Source organism: Muscardinus avellanarius (assembly GCF_963383645.1).
Source record: "Muscardinus avellanarius genome assembly, chromosome: 9".
NCBI lineage: Eukaryota > Metazoa > Chordata > Mammalia > Rodentia > Gliridae > Muscardinus > Muscardinus avellanarius.
In genome coordinates this window covers 22,083,134-22,101,593 of record NC_137795.1, presented here as the reverse complement: position 1 = coordinate 22,101,593, position 18,460 = coordinate 22,083,134, and the positions used below count along the sequence as shown (strand labels likewise).

The 18,460-nt window shown below is 38.8% G+C and overlaps 1 protein-coding gene across 2 annotated transcripts in view; it reads left to right on the top strand.

Annotated features, from left to right (window-relative positions):
* The window catches only part of AMPH (amphiphysin), a gene marked incomplete at both ends in the record, with an annotated part of 304,580 nt that overhangs the window by 156,084 nt on the left and 130,036 nt on the right, over nucleotides 1-18,460 (top strand). For both annotated transcript variants that reach the window (XM_080701096.1, XM_080701095.1), the window contains one exon: nucleotides 17,136-17,190. In XM_080701096.1, the coding sequence (XP_080557222.1) occupies nucleotides 17,136-17,190 (55 nt within the window). The remainder of the gene's footprint in view (nucleotides 1-17,135; nucleotides 17,191-18,460) is intronic.

The following is an 18,460-nucleotide window of genomic DNA, read 5'->3' as shown; positions in this document are numbered from 1 at the left end:
AGCTAGCCTCAGCAACTTGTGAGCCCCTGTTTCAAAATAATAAAATAGGGCTGGAGGTGTAGCTCAGAAGTAGAATGCCTCTGGGTTCTATCCTTAGTACGTCAATGAAGATCTGTTTTGGCGTTACGTATTTGACTTGTCTCTCTAGAGTCATTCTGTGATGTTAACAACTTGGATATAAACTACAGAGATACAGCAAAGGTAATGATTTAATTAGTTGCATGTCTACTTGAATATGTTCCTATAGTTGATTATTTATAAGAATCTTTAAAGCCGGGCGTCGTGGCGCATGCTTGTAATCCCAGCATTTGGGAGGCTGAGACAGGAGGATCGCGGTTCAGGGACAGCCTCAGCTGCTTAGTGAGGCCCTTCGCAACTCAGTGAGACCCTATTTCAAAATAAAGAATACAAAATTGGTCAGGGGTGTAGCTCAGAGGTTAAATACCTCTGGGTTCCATCCCCAGACCCGCAAAAAATAAATAAATAAATAAATAAATAAATAAATATAAAAGAATCTTTGAAGAAACTTTAAAATTTTTCAAATTTCTAAGTCACATTGGATCATTTTAGACAACAGCAGTGATAAAGTATATTTATTAAGCTTTTCCTCAGGAAGAATTTGTCATTTATAAAATATTTGATATAATGTCTACTTAATTCTCATAGTAACTCATAATTATAATTCTCCCCTACATATGAGAAAACCAGTGTGTGTCATAAAAACTTTCATTTGGGGATTGATCTTGATTATTCTTTTGGCTATTAGTATTCATACTTTCTATTCAGACAGAAATTTATCATATTGGTTTAATTTTTCTCATATCCATTGTTAAGTGGTTCTTACATCTCTGTGTAAATTGCTTCTGTATACTCTGGGACCCTTTATTATTGCAATGTTTAAAACCATAAAAATCTTTCTGACAAAATTGACTGTGTGCTTGGTATTTAAAAGTACAAATGAAAATTAAGGAACTTTGATGAATTCCCAAGATGCTTGTTTTGTGAGATTTTATATATTTCTTCTGATGATATTCTTTTCTATTATGAAATATAGTAGAATTTAGTTCAATAAAGCATTTATGGAAGTGAATCTTGGTATAGCCAATCATTCTATTGGATAGAATAATAATCATGACACCCAGCATGTACAGAGTGCATGATATGTGCTAACCAATTTGGTGATAACTTAACATGTATTTTCTCCTAAAACCTTCATGATGGTTTAAGGAAGCAAGTCCATTGATCAACTTTATTTTATAGATGAGAACTAAAAAGGCTAAGTAACATTCCCAAGGCTGCACAGTTAGAAGTGACAGAGCTCATATTTGAAAGCCAACGGTGATCCTAGCACCCCCAGACCTAACCACTATGTAATAAGAATTGCATGGAATCATGAGCTTCGGAGAAAAACAAGTGAATAATTTTGGTGTCATTATTTATAGATGATGACTGTATTCTGAGACTACAGAATATAGTTTAAACTGCCTCACTGATCAAGAGTTGGCTTTTCTTTGACAGTGTCATCCCTTACCATCTGCACATGTCTTCACAAACTGGGGGACAGGCGGGGTTGAGAACCATGCTGACAACGTGGTCTCTTACACAGACACAGGGCTTCACTTACCCAGGCTGCCTGGAATCCAGCACTGGCTTGCCATCTAGCAGTTGTGTGACTTCAGGCAAGTTCTCAGCCTCCATGCCCCAGCTCTCTCCTTTGTAAAAGGGAGTTATTGCTTGACAGTCAACAGAGTTGCGACACTCGAGACAGTTCCTGGAGCAAAGGGACTACTCAGTGAGGTCAACACTTTGTGATTTTATTGCCATATTAATGTGTTTCTATTGAGGCCATTGCTCAGTCATAAAACAAACAGCGTTCCTCCACAATGTGTATGTTGAAATGCTAATCCCCAGCACCTCAGGATGGAACTGCATTTGGAGATAGTCTTTAAAGTTAAATGAGGTCATATGGGTGATCCCTAATCTGATAGTGCTGGTATTCTAATTAGAAGAGGCAGACAGCAAACAACACACACACACACACACACACACACACACACACACACTCACATGAGGTTGTGTGAGGATACAGTGAGGATTTGGTCATCTGCAAGCCAAGAAGAAAGGTTTTCAGGAAAAACAACCTGCCATTACCTTGATGTCTGGCCTCTAATGTACAGATCTGAGAGAAAATAAATTTCGGTTGATATGCCTTTCAGTGTGCAGAATTTTGTTATAGAAGCCCTAATAAACAGATGCAGGTATTCTAAATGGCAGTTTCAAGATCATTTTAGATGTTGTACCATGACTAGCTTTACAACCAAGGCACTTTCTTCCCAGTCATTAATCCATCTTTGTATTTTGACCTCACAGTTGTTTCTCTAAGTGATTTTATGCCCAGATTTGGGCATGAAAGCATACTATAGATAGAACTGGCACCCATACCACAGAAAGGAACACTGAATAATAAGCCACTGGAAAAACTGTTGTTGGAGTAGGGCTCTGTTAGGGTTTCCTTTGATTTATGAGTCACCCACCCCTCCTCTATATCTTCAAAATTGTGTTCTATGCATTAAGGCTGAGTTTGAAAATATATTTAAATAATGCTCCAGTGTATCTTATATGTAGCCATCACACACACACACACACACACACACACACACACACACACACACATCTTTCAAAGGTATGAGCTCAGTCATGTAAAGGCAGTTCAGCATATCTTCCAGCTGTAATCCAGCCTGCAGGCTGTGATGAGTTTACTAGTTACAACTCAGCAATTCTTTTCCATCATACACACGATGAGTTAATGGTTCCAAAATATTTGAGTACAAATGGTATAAACTCAAGTTGGTTTAACTAAGAGTACAAATGGTATAAGTTGAGTACAAATGGTATAAACTCAAGTTGGTTTAACTAAGAGAAATGAATGGGGAAATCATTGTACATATCATTTATTAGGTAGCTTTGTACCTAATAAAATTTGTTGAGGGGTAGAAAGCACGTCAAATTCTGTTCTTAGATTATAAATATTTTTGGAGTAGATGGCAAGGATAGCTGGAAATAGGGCTATAAATCTTGAATAAAATTGTGGAAACTGTGATCTCCTCTCCTCTCCTCTCCTCTCCTCTCCTCTCCTCTCCTCTCCTCTCCTCTCCTCTCTTCTTCTCTGCTCTCTTATCATCTCCTGCCCTTCCCTCCCCTTTTCTTCTCTTCCTCTTGCTGACCCTTCCAAGTATATCCTACTGCATAATCCTGGGATTGTGCTTTCAAACATTTGTTTCTATTTTTTCTCTGTCTTGTACCCTCTGCATTTTTATTTACCAAAAAGCCATGCAAAAAATTAAAGAAATTTTTTATGAAATCAGTGTAGTTTTATTTATTTATTTATTTATTTATTTATTTATTTATTTTGGTGGCGCTGGGTTCCTGGAAACCCTTCTACCTCTGGGCTACAATCCCAGACATATTTTTATACTTTTTTTTTTTTTACTTGGAAATAGGGTCTCTTAAGCCAGTGTGGCTGGCTTTGAACCTGCACGATCCTCCTGTCTCCGCCTCCCAAGCATGGGGATTACAAGCATGCGCCACCATGCCCGGCTCAGTGTTAGTTTTTTAATGACAGCTCCTGTTACTGCAAAGAACCCAAAGCAAGTAAACAGAAATATAAATTTCAGAATTCCATGCTTCCTCCTTTGAAACATATTTGTCTTCCAATTGAATGCCATCTATACTTCTCACAGGGAGAGGTAAGGACCACACACCTAGTGTTCTGCAGGCCAGAGCCTTTGATCATGAGCAGAGTCAGATATTATGCCTTATTAGTCATTGGTTAGTTAAGATGCTGATTATAGTCCCATTAAATCTCATCTCCTGATAATCTACTCTTCTAAACTGCAAAGATGTTGAACACATTTATTAATATTGATTTCATAGCTCAGTTAACTTGTCAGAACTCTGAAAATTTGAGCCAATTGTAATTTTAATGTGTTACTTAGCTGTTTTCAAGAGAAAAATGTCAGCAAAAGCTAAAAGTAATCATGTTATGATGGAAACTTCTGTAGGTTTATAATCACAGAAGAGATGACAGGATTCACCTTTGTGAAGTCACAACCTTGTGCAGTTCTGTCTTCTCAGATGTGGGCTTCATGCATCTGTTGGTAGGGCTAGCTTTCTACCCAAGCACTTTTCCAAATGCCAGCTTGCCATTCCTTTCCAAGTTAGAGAGGATACTTAATGAAAAACTGTCCTATGTGTGTGATTTTCCCTTCCTGTTTTTCTTTTCCCTTTTGTAACAAAGGTTCCCCATAAAGATAAATAAGTAATTACATTTATTATATCTTAATATGAAAAATATATCCATTGTTATTTAACAGGTATTAAATACCTATTGCCTTAAGGTATTTGCAAGTCCTTTATAACCTTACCAATATTATCTTCTGGGTTTGATTTTGGAAGCACAGCCAGGGACACAGTGACACCCCCTCCAAACCAGGAGTTTTATACACATGGTGGTCTGTGGGAATAGTGCCCCCAAGTATGCAGTGCTTCTTCTTGTTGTAAGCTTAGTTCATTAGAAATAATTTCAAGGGGGGGATTCAAAATGGCAACTGCGGGACACAGCACTTCTCAGTAGCTGAAATAAATAAAGTTCAACTACATAGAAGGCAGCATCTTAACCAACAAAATAAATATATCTCAGGAACCAAAACAGATCCAGGAAGCTCAGCGGAAGGAATCCAGAAACCCTGAACAATGAGATTCATGCAAAAAAATAAAAAATAAAAAAGTTTGGCCATCAGATCTGCTGCAGACACAACCGGGTCACCTGCCGGCGCCAGTGCGGTTGCCGGCCCAATTGCAATCCCTGGAACAGACTGACACCACTGTGGCAAAATAATCCAAGAGTTTGAAATTGGACATAGAGCTCCAACATCTTAAGCAGCGAGTGGCGCCCAAGGCAGAAGCCTGTGTGCCTGGGACCACAGTGACACAGCGAGTCCTCTAGAAACCTGGATCAAGGAAGTCAGGTATCTGAGTATGTCCAAAGAAGCTACGCATCTTCATGTGTGCCCCAGGTCCGATGCTAGCCCTGGGTGCCTATCCCCTGCCCCAGAACCCACCACTATCCTCGTGCGACCTGCCCATGCCCCAGGATCCCCACTAGTTTTCTGTGCCACCTGCACCCCTAGACTCGGCACTCACCTTGTGCACTTAGCCAGTTTGCCATGTCCAAGCCTGGACGCTAAGCTGGCAGGCCCAGCCTACTCCCCAGAACAGCAATAGCTGTGTGGCCCTCTCGCGCCCCGAGATGGGGAGCTATCTTTGGACCCCCAGCCTGTGCACTGGGTCCAGCATGAGCTGTGTATGCCCGCCCCACATCCTGGGACCTAGTGCTACCCTTGTACGCCCTGCCTGAGCCAGAGGCCAGTGCTAGACTCTGCACTCCGCTCGTGACCCCAGACCTGTCTGCGCCTGCCCTGCACCCCATACCCACTGCTAGCTGTCTGTGTCTGCCCCGCAGCCAGAGACTCGGCACTAGTCTAGAGCACCCAGCCCGCAACCTGGGTCTGACTCCAGCCATGTACACCCTGCCCGAGCCCTGGACCAGGTGCTAGGCATCTGGGCCCACCCGCACCCTGGTCCAGTGATAGCCGTGCACCCAGCCCACACCCTGAGATCTGGGAGCACTCTCACGGTAATTGTGTGCATCCTTGGACCCTACAGCAACCCTTTGCCCAGGGTGCATCTTGGGACCTCGTGGGCTAGCCCATTTAGAATTTCCAGAGACACAGGTAAAGTCATAAAGATGCACTACCTACATAAGGCCTCAGGGGGAGGTTCCAAGACTACTTTGGACATCCTCTATCCCTCTGGTAGGGAAGCACAGGCCTGAGTCTAAGGTGGAGAGTGCAGAGGTGCTGACTACAGGCTGGAAATACACAGAACCCGGGACTTGTACAGAATTTATTAACAGTGACACCAGATGCCCTGCCATCTAAACCCAAAGCTGTCAAAGGAAAGAAAGATGTCCAAACACCCATAGAGTGGCTTAAGAAGCTGACAATATAGTATAGAGCAAATTAAGAGATATTGGATTATACTCCAAAAGCTACCACAGCAATCAGACATTCAAATATTATATAGACTCAACCCATATTTGTAAATTAGTAGGACTGTTTTTTTCTGTAGTTGTTGTTGTTGTTTTGTTCTCCCCCCCCCTTTTTTTCTTTTACTTTTATTTGGGTTTTTAAAATATATTTGATAGTTTGCTTTGTTTTCTGGTCTCACACAGTCGCTAGTTCTTTTTATTTTATTTTATTCTTGTCCTTTTTTTCCTTTCTTACTCTTTTTTTTTCTTTTTTGTTTTTCCTTTCAGTTGGTTCTTTTTCTTTTATTTCTTTGATTATATAATGGTTAGTTTTTGTATCTTGTGTTGATACTTTGTGTTTGTTTGCTCCTCAACCCACCCCTCTTACAAACTTCTCCACTAACCTATCTGCTCTCTTCCCTTAAAACTTTTTCCCATACTATATCTCCTTGTTTCATATTCAAAGTATTTCATATCTCCATACTTAAATACTCTACTAACTACAAGAGGGAAACTGAAAGAGATGGAATTCTCCCTAATTCCTTCTATGAGGCCAGTATTACATAAATCTCCAAACCAAATAAAGATACTTCAAGAAAGGAAAATTACAGACCAATATCCTTAATGACATAGATGCAAAAATTCTAAACAAGATACTATCTATACGCATTCAAAGCCATATCAAGAGAATTATACACCATGACCAAGTTGATTTCATCCCAGAAAAGCAAGGCTGGTTCAACATATGCAAATCAATACATGTTATTCACCACATAAATAGAACTAAGAACAAAAATGACATGATTATATCAAGAGATGCTGAAAAAGCATTAGACAAAAATCAACACCCACCCATTTATGTTAAAAACACTGCAGAAAATTGGAATAGAAGGAACATATTTCAACATCATTAAGGATATATACAATAAGTCCAAAGCCAATGTCATATTGAATGGAGAAAACCTGCAAGAATTCACTTTAAAATCACGAACAAGTCAAGGATACCTACTATCACCACTCCTTTTCAATATAGTCCTTGAGACTCTTGCCACAGCAATAAGACAAGAGAAGGAAGTCAAAGGAATTCAAATAGGAAGAGAGGAATTAAAACTATACTTATTTGCAGATGATATGATTCTTTATCTAGAAGATCCAATTAACTCAACCAAAAGACTTCTGGAGCTGATTAACTAATTCAGCCCAGTTGCAGGATACAAAATCAACCTAAAGAAATCAGTTGCTTTTCTTTATGCCAACAATGAATCCACAACAAAAGAAATAAAGAAAACTATCCCATTTACTATACCCTCTAAACCAATAAAATACCTAGGAATAAACCTAACCAAAGATGTAAAAGACCTCTACAGAGAAAACTACAAAACATTAAAGAAAGAAATTGAAGAAGACCTTGGAATATGGAAAGATCTCCCTTGCTCATGGATAGACAGAATAAATATCCTCAAAATGGCCATTCTGCCAAAAGTGATCTATAGATTCAATGCAATCCCCATTAAAATACCAACAACATTTTTCATAGACCTGGAAAAATCAGTTATGAATTTTGTATGGAGAACGAAAATACCCAGAATAGCCAAAGCAATTCTCAGCAACAAGAACCAGGCAGGAGGCATCAAAATCCCAGACTTCAAATTATACCATAGAGCATAGTATTAAAAACAGCATGGTATTGGCACAACAATAGGCAGACTGACCAGTGGAACAGAATAGAAGATACAGAAACAAACCCACACATCTATAGTCAACTGATCTTTGACAAAGGGGTCAAACTCATACGCTGGAGAAAAGACAGCCTTTTCAACAAATGGTGCTGGGAGAACTGGCTATCCATTTGTAGAAAGTTGGATCTGAATCCTTACTTCTCACCATGCACAGGACACAACTTGAGATGGATCAAAGACTTAGAAATTAGGCCAGAGACTGTGAAGTTATTAGAGAAAGGCATAGGGTCAACACATATAGGCACAGGCAGTAACTTTCTCAATAAGACTTCCAAAGTGCAGGAAATTAAAGTAAGAATTAATAAGTGGGATCTCATCAAACGAAAAAGTTTCTTGTCATCAAAGGAAACCATCAAGAACCTAAAAAGGAAGCCTACAGAATGGGAGAAGATCTTTACCAGCCACCACTCTGATAGGGGGCTAATATCCAGAATATACAAAGAGCTCAAAAGACTCTACACTAGCAAAACAAACAACCCAATCAAGAAATGGGCAACTGAACTGAATAGACACTTCAGAAAAGAAGAGATACAAATGGCCAATAGATACATGAGAAGATGTTCAACATCACTAGCCATCAGGGAGATGCAAATCAAAACTACACTGAGATTCCATCTAACCCCAGTCAGATTGGCAAGCATAAAGAAATCAAAAAACAACAATTGCTGGTGAGGATGTGGGGAAAGAGGAACTCTTTTACATTGTTGGTGAGAGCTCAAAATAGTTCAGCCGCTATGGAGATCTGTGTGGAGATTCTTTAGAAAACTGGGAATAGATCCACCATTTGATCCGGCTATACCACTCCTGGGTATCTTTCCAAAGGGGTTGAAATCAGAGAACAGCATTAACATATGCATACCCATGTTCATAGCAGCACAGTTTGTAATAGCCAAAATATGGAATCAACCTAGATCTCCATCAACAGATGAATGGATTGCAAAATTATGGGATATACACACAATGGAGTTCTATTCAGCTATAAAGAAGAATAAAATAATAGCATTTGCAAGAAGATGGAAGGAACTGGAGAACATTATGTTAAATGAGATTAGTCAAGCACAGAAAGAGAAGGGACATATGTTTTCTCTAATATGACCAAGCTAAGGAGTAGTGGTAATACCAGAGGGACTCCAGATGATGGAGGGGTAGTTTCAGCAAAGCTAGAATGGAGGGATAGGAGAGGAAGAAAGCTGAGGTTGTTCAATGGAGGCGCTACATACGAATATGTGTAATAGTATAAATATAACATGGTTAACCTGGACACTTTATTGGGAGGGGGGAAGGGAAATGGGGGGAAGAGGGCACGAAGCACAATCTAAATGTACACCATTTTCAATATGTTCAACTTATAAATAAAATAAAAAATGGAAGAAAAAAAAGTAATTTCAAGCTTGGCATGGTGGCACACGCTTTTAATCCCAGCATTCAGGAGGCGGAGACCAGAGGATCGCAGTTCGTGGACAGCCTCAGCTACTTAGTGAGGCCCTCTGCAACTTAGTGAGACCCATTTTCAAAATAAAAGAATAAAAAATGTAGCAGGGGGTGTATCTAGGAGGTCAAATGCCCCTAGGTTCCATTCCCAAACCCACAAAAAAAGAAATAATTTCATTATTTTATGCATTGTGTTCACAATCCAATCGAATGAATGCCTCGGCTATGGCTCTTTTTATGGGCAGAAATCATTGGGAGAAAGGTAGATAATAAGACTGGACGTGGTGGCACATGCTTGTAATCCTAGCACCTGAGGGTCTGAGACTGGAAGATCACAGGTTCAAGGGAAGTTACAGCAACTTAGCAAGACTATTTCCGAATAAAAAAATAAAAATGGATTGGGGTATAGCTCAGAGGTAGAATGTCCCTAGGCTTAATCTCCAGTACCCACCACAAAAAGGTAAGCTCACAAATTATACCTTTTTACTGAGTTTTAACGTATTAGGTATAAGTAGTTGCTAATATTAATGTATTTTAATTCTTCAGGTTTTATTGTATTTAGACAATAAATAATAATTTGACTAATTTTCAGAGACCATTCATCATACCTCAACAACAATTCTGGTTTTAAAGCTCAGTACCTAGAGACTGTCAATGTTTGTGTTAGCTCTTATTATAAGGTACCTGTCTTATGTTGGAGAAAACTTATCTGTCATGCTTCTGTGCATTCAGCAGAGTGTATATTTATAGCTCCTTCTTTGGAACTACGTAGATCCAGTCTTTCAATGCCTGAGAACCAGAAAGGTATCTGGGTACTGTCCAAGGTTCTGAAAAGTCATACAAATGAGACCTGTATTGGAGCCCTAGCTGCCTGAGAGTTGTTCCCTCTATCCCCAAGCTGTGCCTCTTGATATACATGCAAATAATTAGGGAACTGTTTCTACTGAGGACTAACCTGATATAGAATAGTGTGAAAATATATTGACTTAGGCATGGAATGCAATTCCTTTGTATTGAACAACAAAGATCTCTGAAACATTCCTTCCTGATGTACTTGCTTCACTGTTTCTCTAACCATTTAATTTGATTTTTAATATAATTATAGTACTTGACATAGATATAATGAGAGGGACCCATAGGAGCAAGGGAAGAAAGCAGTGACTTTGCAGTTCCACTCAGCAAGGGAATAAGAAGATTTTTGACTAGCAGCAGTTGTTTTCAGACTTTTGTAGACTTTTAAAATCATGCATACTTTGCACACACCTGTTAATTTTTGATATATACATCATGAGACCTGAAATGGCTCTGTTTTGGTTTTCAAGAGAGCTGGTAAATAGGCAGCCTGAGAGGCTATATTCTTCTCCCCACCCTTGTAAGAGTATAAGACCCCAAGGGAAAGAGTTGATGAAGGTAGCTTTAATGAGGAAGGAAAAGCGCTATGACTCCCTAAGGCTGTGTGGGAAGAAAGAGAAACCTGAGAGACAAGCTGGGCTTGAGAAGCCACAGATCCTGACACTGATAAGTGACTCAATTGGAAAAATAAAGAATTTCTGACCAACACTGCAGCTGTGTTATTTCACTACTGTGTATGGCAGGCCAAGGAATTTTGTAGGCAAATCTTTGGATCTTGTCCAAAGAGAAGGATTGCTAGGAAATTCAGACAACTTAATTATGATAGACTCTCTTGCTACCCTGTTTCTATGAGCCCTGAAGAGAAGATGAATTATGATTTGCATTTTAACTTGGAGGGAATAATATAAAAAACAAAGGGAAAATACAGGCATACAGTCCCAAGGGTGTAGAACTTTGAATCTATTTTCTGCATGCACTTGAATACAGAATGCATAATTCATGGAAGAAGTATTGAAATGGTAATTTCTAGATGATTTTACAATAAATATCAAATTCAGTGAAATCTTACCAATGTGATAAGAATTTGTTAATTTAAATAAAAGAGAATCAGCATTGATTGCTGGGATCTGTGGAGATACAGAGGAAGAATGAAAGGAAACAGAGAAATGATTACAAAAGGATGGAGAAGAGAAATGACAGGATAATGTGATGCTATGCAAACAAACACAAAAACATTTTCTAGAAGGAATGGCATGCCAGTGATGTCAAATGTATCTGAAATACAGGGAAAATGACATCCAGGACAAAGAGAATGAAGGAAAGAAAAGTCATAGGGCAGAATATTAGAGAATTGTTAAGATAATGTTAATGGGGGAAATGATGTTATTCATTTTAGATTTAAAAAGAAACACAGCTTAGAGAGATTATATGATTCTCCTAGGTTCACACAGTTAATTAATGGCACCAACCTGAGGATATGTTATAGTTGAATATCAAATGAGTATATATGCACATATATAAGGAGTTCATTAATTTAAAGCAACTGTGGTTCACACAAAATAATAGAATGAAAGAAATTTTATTAGTCATAGAGTTTTAGGCAGAAGATTCTTTTGTAGGTGATGACTTTGTCTCTAGAGTCTTTTACAATTTTTTCAGGCAGAATTATACATGAAATTCAAAATGGTTTTACTGCATGATTTATGAAACCTTAGTACTCATTGGGAAAATTAAAGATATTACTAATTTAAAATTAACAAAGCCATTCAAATTAGCCTCTAGTTTATCTGGTTAAGTTGAGTTTACATATTTAAGCAATTACTGAAATTATTTGAACTTTCTTCCATTCACAGTATATAAAATATCTCCTCCAAGGTTTTTATTTTATTTTTTGAAAATCATGATTGCTTCTCTTTGGCAAGATGAATCCACTATATGGGCTAGAGCCTAAATTATTTCATTTTATTTCTCATTTTAAAACAAAGACAAGGATTTAATTGTGGGCTTCATTTGGTATCGTTCATTAAATATTTAGGAAAGAAATGCCATTTCCTGCTATTGTTTTGTTATTTCCATATATTCTGAACAATCCTGGTGATTCATAATCATGAGTTTTCATGGAAGGCTGCACATGCCTTTCTGAGGATATAGAATATTGCTGGGTGGGAAGTAAGCCTTGTGTTAGCTCAGCACATCTTTGACTTGTCCATGGAAGGGCAATGAATGTCAGAGTAGACAGAAAGCTGGAAGTATCTGTGATGTTCTGGGTTTCAGGTTTGTGCAATTTTTTATACTACTTCATAGAAGGTGGCTCAGTGGTTGTAGAAGAATGTTGTTGCTTTATTTTTTCTCCTCCTCCTCCTCCTCCTCCTCCTCCTCCTCCTCCTCCTCCTCCTCCTCCTCCTCCTCCTCCTCCTCCTCCTTCTCCTCCTCCTCCTCCTCAATAAATTGATGTTCCAGAGAAGCATTTTAGGCTTATTTTGTGGCTATATGTGCCCTAGACAAACCACTAAGCAGTCACAAGTTTCACACTTACCCAATTTGAAAACTGTGGCCTAGGGGGATCCAAACACTCTTAATTTTACCTTCTAGAGCATTAGGCTTTAGGTTCACATTGATTTGGGTCGAGATTTGTCTGGAAAAAATCCTATGTGTAATTTTAGGTATGATTCTTGGTAAATTATCTGCTGCCTGATGGGCCAGGTGATTCTAGTGCCTGACTTCTCAGTACTGCCCCAACACATCCCATCACTTGGGCCTCCATTGTCCTTGATCTTTCTGACTTGGCTTCTTTTCTGAAATGTTTCTGCAAATGCCTTTGATGCTTTTCTGCTCACTGAATCCACTGAGCTTGTTGTTGCTGTTGTTGGACCTTCTCCACCTATTAGCTTTTCCAGTATTGACAGTGACTCATTTCACCAGGCATTTCAGGCTAAGTTACGTTGTAGACACAATATCTCAGTAATGGTGCTCCCCATAGAGGCTCATCCTCACTCAGATAAGTGCAGATGGCAGCTTGCTACATGTTTCCATTTTGGGGGATCAAGGTTGGAGAAGGAGTCCTTGTGTAAGGCACTGTAGGATTAATTGAAGATGGAAAAGAAATGATAAAACTATGTGATGACTCTATGGCTTTGGCTTAGAGGTGGAACATGCCATTTCCACTCACATTTCAAGGGCCAAGTGAAGCCCTGCGACCAATTCTGATGTAGCTGAGGCAGGAAGTAGAACTGTCTTCTCAAACAGGTCTGGCAAGGAGCTATGGTATAGGTTGGTAATAATAAAATCTCCCAAAATCATATCTTTTATTGGTCCTTTTTTTCTGGTAGGGATACATTTCAAGACCCTCAGTGGATGCCTGAAAACACAGATATACTGATCCCAATATACACTATGTTTTTTCCCCTATACATAATCACTTAGGAAAAAGTTTAATTTATAAGTTAGGTACAATAACAGATTAACAACAATAATTCACAAAATATCAGCACCCTCAATAAATTATTTTGCTTCTTGACTTGATAACTTTTACTCAAAGGAAGCACTTTATGGCTTCTCTTTGGCATATTCCAGTTGCCTGCTGTCTTGGTGATGTTCACCAAGGTTGGGCTTTACTTGGCCCTTGAAATGTGAGTGGAAATGGCATGTTCCACCTCTAAGCCAAAGCCATAGCGTCATCACATAGTTTTATCATTTCTTTTCCATCTTCAATGAATCCTACAATCCCTTAGACAAGGACTACTTCTCCAACCTGATTCACTATTGCCATGGTCCAAAACACATGACCACACAACCTAGAGGAAGGAAGATATATTTGCTCACAGTTTTTAAAGATTTCAAAGTTTCAGTCTATGTCAGGCCAGGTCTGCAGAGAGGGAGAACATGAGGATTCTTTTCTCACATCATGAGAGTTAGAAGGAAAGAGGGGAGAGAAGAGAAGGGAAGGGAAGAGGAGAAGGAAATAGAAGAGAAAGGAGAGAGGAGAGAGAGGAGAAAGAACAGAGAGAAGAGGAAAGACATTATGTAATTTCCAAGACCGATTCCTCCTTAGGAACTAGGCTCCATTTCCAACATTGTTACCTTGTTTTCCTGAGGGATAGAGGCACATTCTAAATCCAAACCATTACATCCACCATCAATACTCTTGTGCTCTGGGGCCATTGTTAAGTGAAATAAGGGTGAGTTACTTGAACATAAGGTCTGCATAATAGTAATAGTTTATCTGGTAAACAAGGTAGCTAAGATGTAAATAATGGGTGGGTAATGTATATATAAATACACTGGGCATAGGGATGGTTCAATTTCTGGGTAGAACAAAAGCAAAAGAGCACCAGAGTTCATCATGCTGCTCAGAATGGGACACAATTTAAAACTTACAAATTGCTTTCTTTCTTTGGAATTTTTCATTTAATGTTTTTGGACCATGGTTGAGCACTGGTAACTGAATCTGCAGAAAGTGAAAATTGCAAGTAATGTGAGTGGGGGGATTGCTGTGCTCAAAACCAGACACAGTACCTGTCATATAATATTCAGTAGGAGAAAGACACTTCTTTCTAGATTTTTTTTCTTGTTGATAATGAGGAGTCCAAGTGTTTTTCACTGGATCTTTTTCCTCCTTTCTCTTTTCTCATTTATTAATATAATTTTCTCTTCATTCTTCACAACTTTTCCCTAGAAAAACTTTTCTACTACACTTTGCTATTTTTGAAATCTACTATAATTGGTTTTTTCTCTAACCTGTGGGAAATTGGCTTTATACTAGATTGCTGAATGGCTCAACAAGATAGGGGAACCAAGAGTTTTTATTTTAAAGCATGTTGAGACATTAGAAAGGGAGTCAATTCCTTAGAAATTTGAAGATTTCTGTTTTTACATTGTGAATAGAACCATTCTGGTTGGAATTCATTTGTATCAGCAAATGAATAACTCTAAGGTTTTCTCTTTTATTAACTGAGTTTATAGAGTTGCAAAAATAACTTGAGGATTACTTAAACATGGACAACCTTACCTGAAAAAACACAGATTTCATAGAAATAATGTCACTATACCTATACTGTGCAAGTGCCATATTGATTGTGTTTAGACTCAAGCATTGTCTGAAGGTAAGCACTTCTTTCCAGTTTTTTATTAATCACCATTTATCTTTAAATATGATGGATCTGGGTATGGTGATGCACGCTTGTAATCTCAGCATTCGGGAGACAGAGACTGGAGGATCGCAGTTCACAGACAACCTCATCTACTTAGCGAGGCCCTTTGCAACTCAGTGAGACCCTGTTTAAAAAATAAAAACACTAAAAGATAGGGCTAGGGGTGTAGCTCAGGGGTACAATGCCCCTGGGTTCTATTCCCAGTACTGCATATATATATATATATATATATATATATATATATATATATATATATATGATGGACATTTTGCCATTGTTTTGTAACCCAAAACACTTTGAATGGCTATAGCAGAGCTTAGTGCCATCTGCCTTACAATGCCTTTTTTGCTTACTTTTTTTGTTTTCTTACTAAATTATAATTTGTTGAGGAAGAAGATTTCTCCTCACATATATATTTTTGGGCAAGTATTAACAAACACTTGTTGATTGAATATGACTATTGTAGTTGCTATCTTATTATTGAACTTATGATTGAGTCATTCTCTCTGTAATTTCGCTAAATTATTACAGTTAAAATGCATGCAGATTTTATATTTTTAGTTCCAGTGCCATAGTGGACCTATGGATATTCAGCCATCTGCTTCCAGCATCCACCTCTTCCAAGACCCCCAGACTAACCTGCAATTGCCTGTATTAGTGGCTCTTTGTCTGAGTACTTCCGATGTTTACTGTTTATGAATGGACATGCTGGAGATTAATGTCCCCTAGGACCAGACTTTGACCATTGAATGACAAGAGTTGGTGGATGATTGCCCCTGATCCTTTGCTCCCCATTTAGAGTATCTATAGTGTGTTTGGTTGGCATATTCTTTCTGAGTTCTCAGTGGAACTGAGGTCCCACAGTGGTAAGTTACTTGATAATGCAGATATATTGGCTCTCCCTCTTCCTTGCCTCACCCCTCAGCTCCATCATTGTCATTTTTTGGATAAACTCCAATAAATTACTTTCAATGTAACATCTTGGAGTCTTAGAGTTTCTAAGTAGAATCTAACCAGAACAAGTATTCATATGTCAACATTTATGATTTAACAATTTCTCTTTTTTGGTGCTGTCCAATACTAATACAACGCAAATTACATATGAAATTTAAAGTGTTCTAGGGGCCACATTTTAAGTGTGTAAAAGAACATGTGAAATTAATTTCTTTTTGCAGTACTAGGGATTAAACCTAAGGGTACGCTACCATCATACCCTTTTTTTTTACTCTTTATTTTGATGAAATAGGGTCCTGCCAAGGCTGGCCTTGAACTTGCAATCCTCTTGCCTCAACTACCCAAGTACTGGGATTACAGGCAAATGCCACTACGCCTGGCTGATGAAATTAATTTTGATAATATGGCTTATTCAACTCATAAAATATTGTCATTTTAACATGCTATTGGCATTGAATATATAACATATTTTACTGTTGTAACTAAATCTTTGAAATCTATTGGATATAATACACTGAAAGCATAATATACTTATAGAACATCTCACTTTGGGCTAGCCAGATTTCAGGACACATGTGACTAGTGGCTACCATACTGAACAGGTGATAAATTTTGTACTGATGGTCCCTATGTCATAAAAGTCATAGCTTTTGAACATGTAGAAGGCTGTATGGGGGAATCATATTTTGTACTCTTAGCAAAATCTCATTTGCCTTCTTTTTTTCTTTTAAGCTGAATAAAATCTCTATAAATATCTAGACTGATGGGCATTATTACCTTGTTCAGTCTGTGTTAAAATACATATGTTCTTTTAAGAATGAGCTTCTAGTAATAATAACTTAGAGCTTTATTGCTTCTTACATATTTGCATAAAAAATATAGGCAAGATGTTTAGCATCTCTGTGCTTGTGTGTTTTTCAGGCAGAGGGCACAAGACTTCAGCGAGAACTCCGAGGATATTTAGCGGCAATCAAAGGTAATGTGCATGCATTGTTTACTGCATGTTACCAAGCACAGGTTGTTCTTGAAACTGTTAAGAGTCTGGGTTGAGTGTTAGTTACAAAACCATTTGGCTTTCTGGCAAGTGCAGTACTTGAACACAGGTGGTGTATTCCACCCACTTTCAAATTCCTATTGAAATGATAATCAGGCCGGGCGTGGTGGCGCACGCTTGTAATCCCCGCCCTTGGGAGGCGGAGACAGGAGGATCGAGCAGGTTCGAAGCCAGCCGTGCTGGTGTAAGAGACCCTGTTTCAAAAGGTCTGGGAGTGTAGCCCGGAGGAAGGAGGGCTTCCAGGAACCCCAGTACCACCAAAAAAAAAAAAAAAAGAAATGATAATCAGAATATACAAGGACAAAATATATCTGCCCTTATACTGGAAACTAAAAATAAATTCCACCCACATGCCAGAGATTTCTAGGAAGATTTGTTAGATAGAGTGAGCTGGAGGCCTTGTTTGTAATCCTAGTACTTGAGAGGCAGAGACAGGAGATTGCAGGTTTGCGACCAGCCTCAGCTACTTAGTGAGGCCCTCCACAACTTAGTGAGATCCTGTTTTAAAATAAAGGATAAAAAATAGAGGTGGTAGTATAGTTCAGAGGTATAATGGCCCTGAGTTCTATCCCTAGCACTGCAAACAAACAAACAACAATAACAACAACAACAATAAAACCTATAAAATCTGTAGCTGACTTACATCCCAAGGCAAGACCCAAGAGTAGAACACTCACAGGCTTAATCTGAAGCCCTCTGACTGGAATGGGCACAGAATATAAGCAGGGTAGAGGAAGGTCATCAGGAGACATGGCCCCAGACTACCTCTGGCTTGCACAAAACAGTTGTATGTACAGTGCTGGCAATGAGCAAAGTAGAGAAGCGCTAGCCATGGCATTGGATTCTGGGCATTGCCATGCAAGACAAAGAAAAGAGGCCAGGGGAGGAAGGAGGAGAGGGCAATGAGAAGATCAGCTCAGCCTATGCTGGTCCCATTCATCTGCAAGTTCCTTGCCTAAGTCAGAGCCATATGTACCCACAAACATCATATGTCATAGGGCAGACTTTGAGATTGGTGGATGCAGGATGGATGATGTTTCAAGGGGTCTTAGGAAAACCAGCCAAATATTTAGAAAGCATGAGAGTTCCAAACTCATACTTTACTCCCTCCGTTCCAATTCCAGATACAGTTCTTTTTTTTTTTTTTTTTTTTTTGCAGTATTGTGGATTGAACCAAGGGGCATTCTACCTC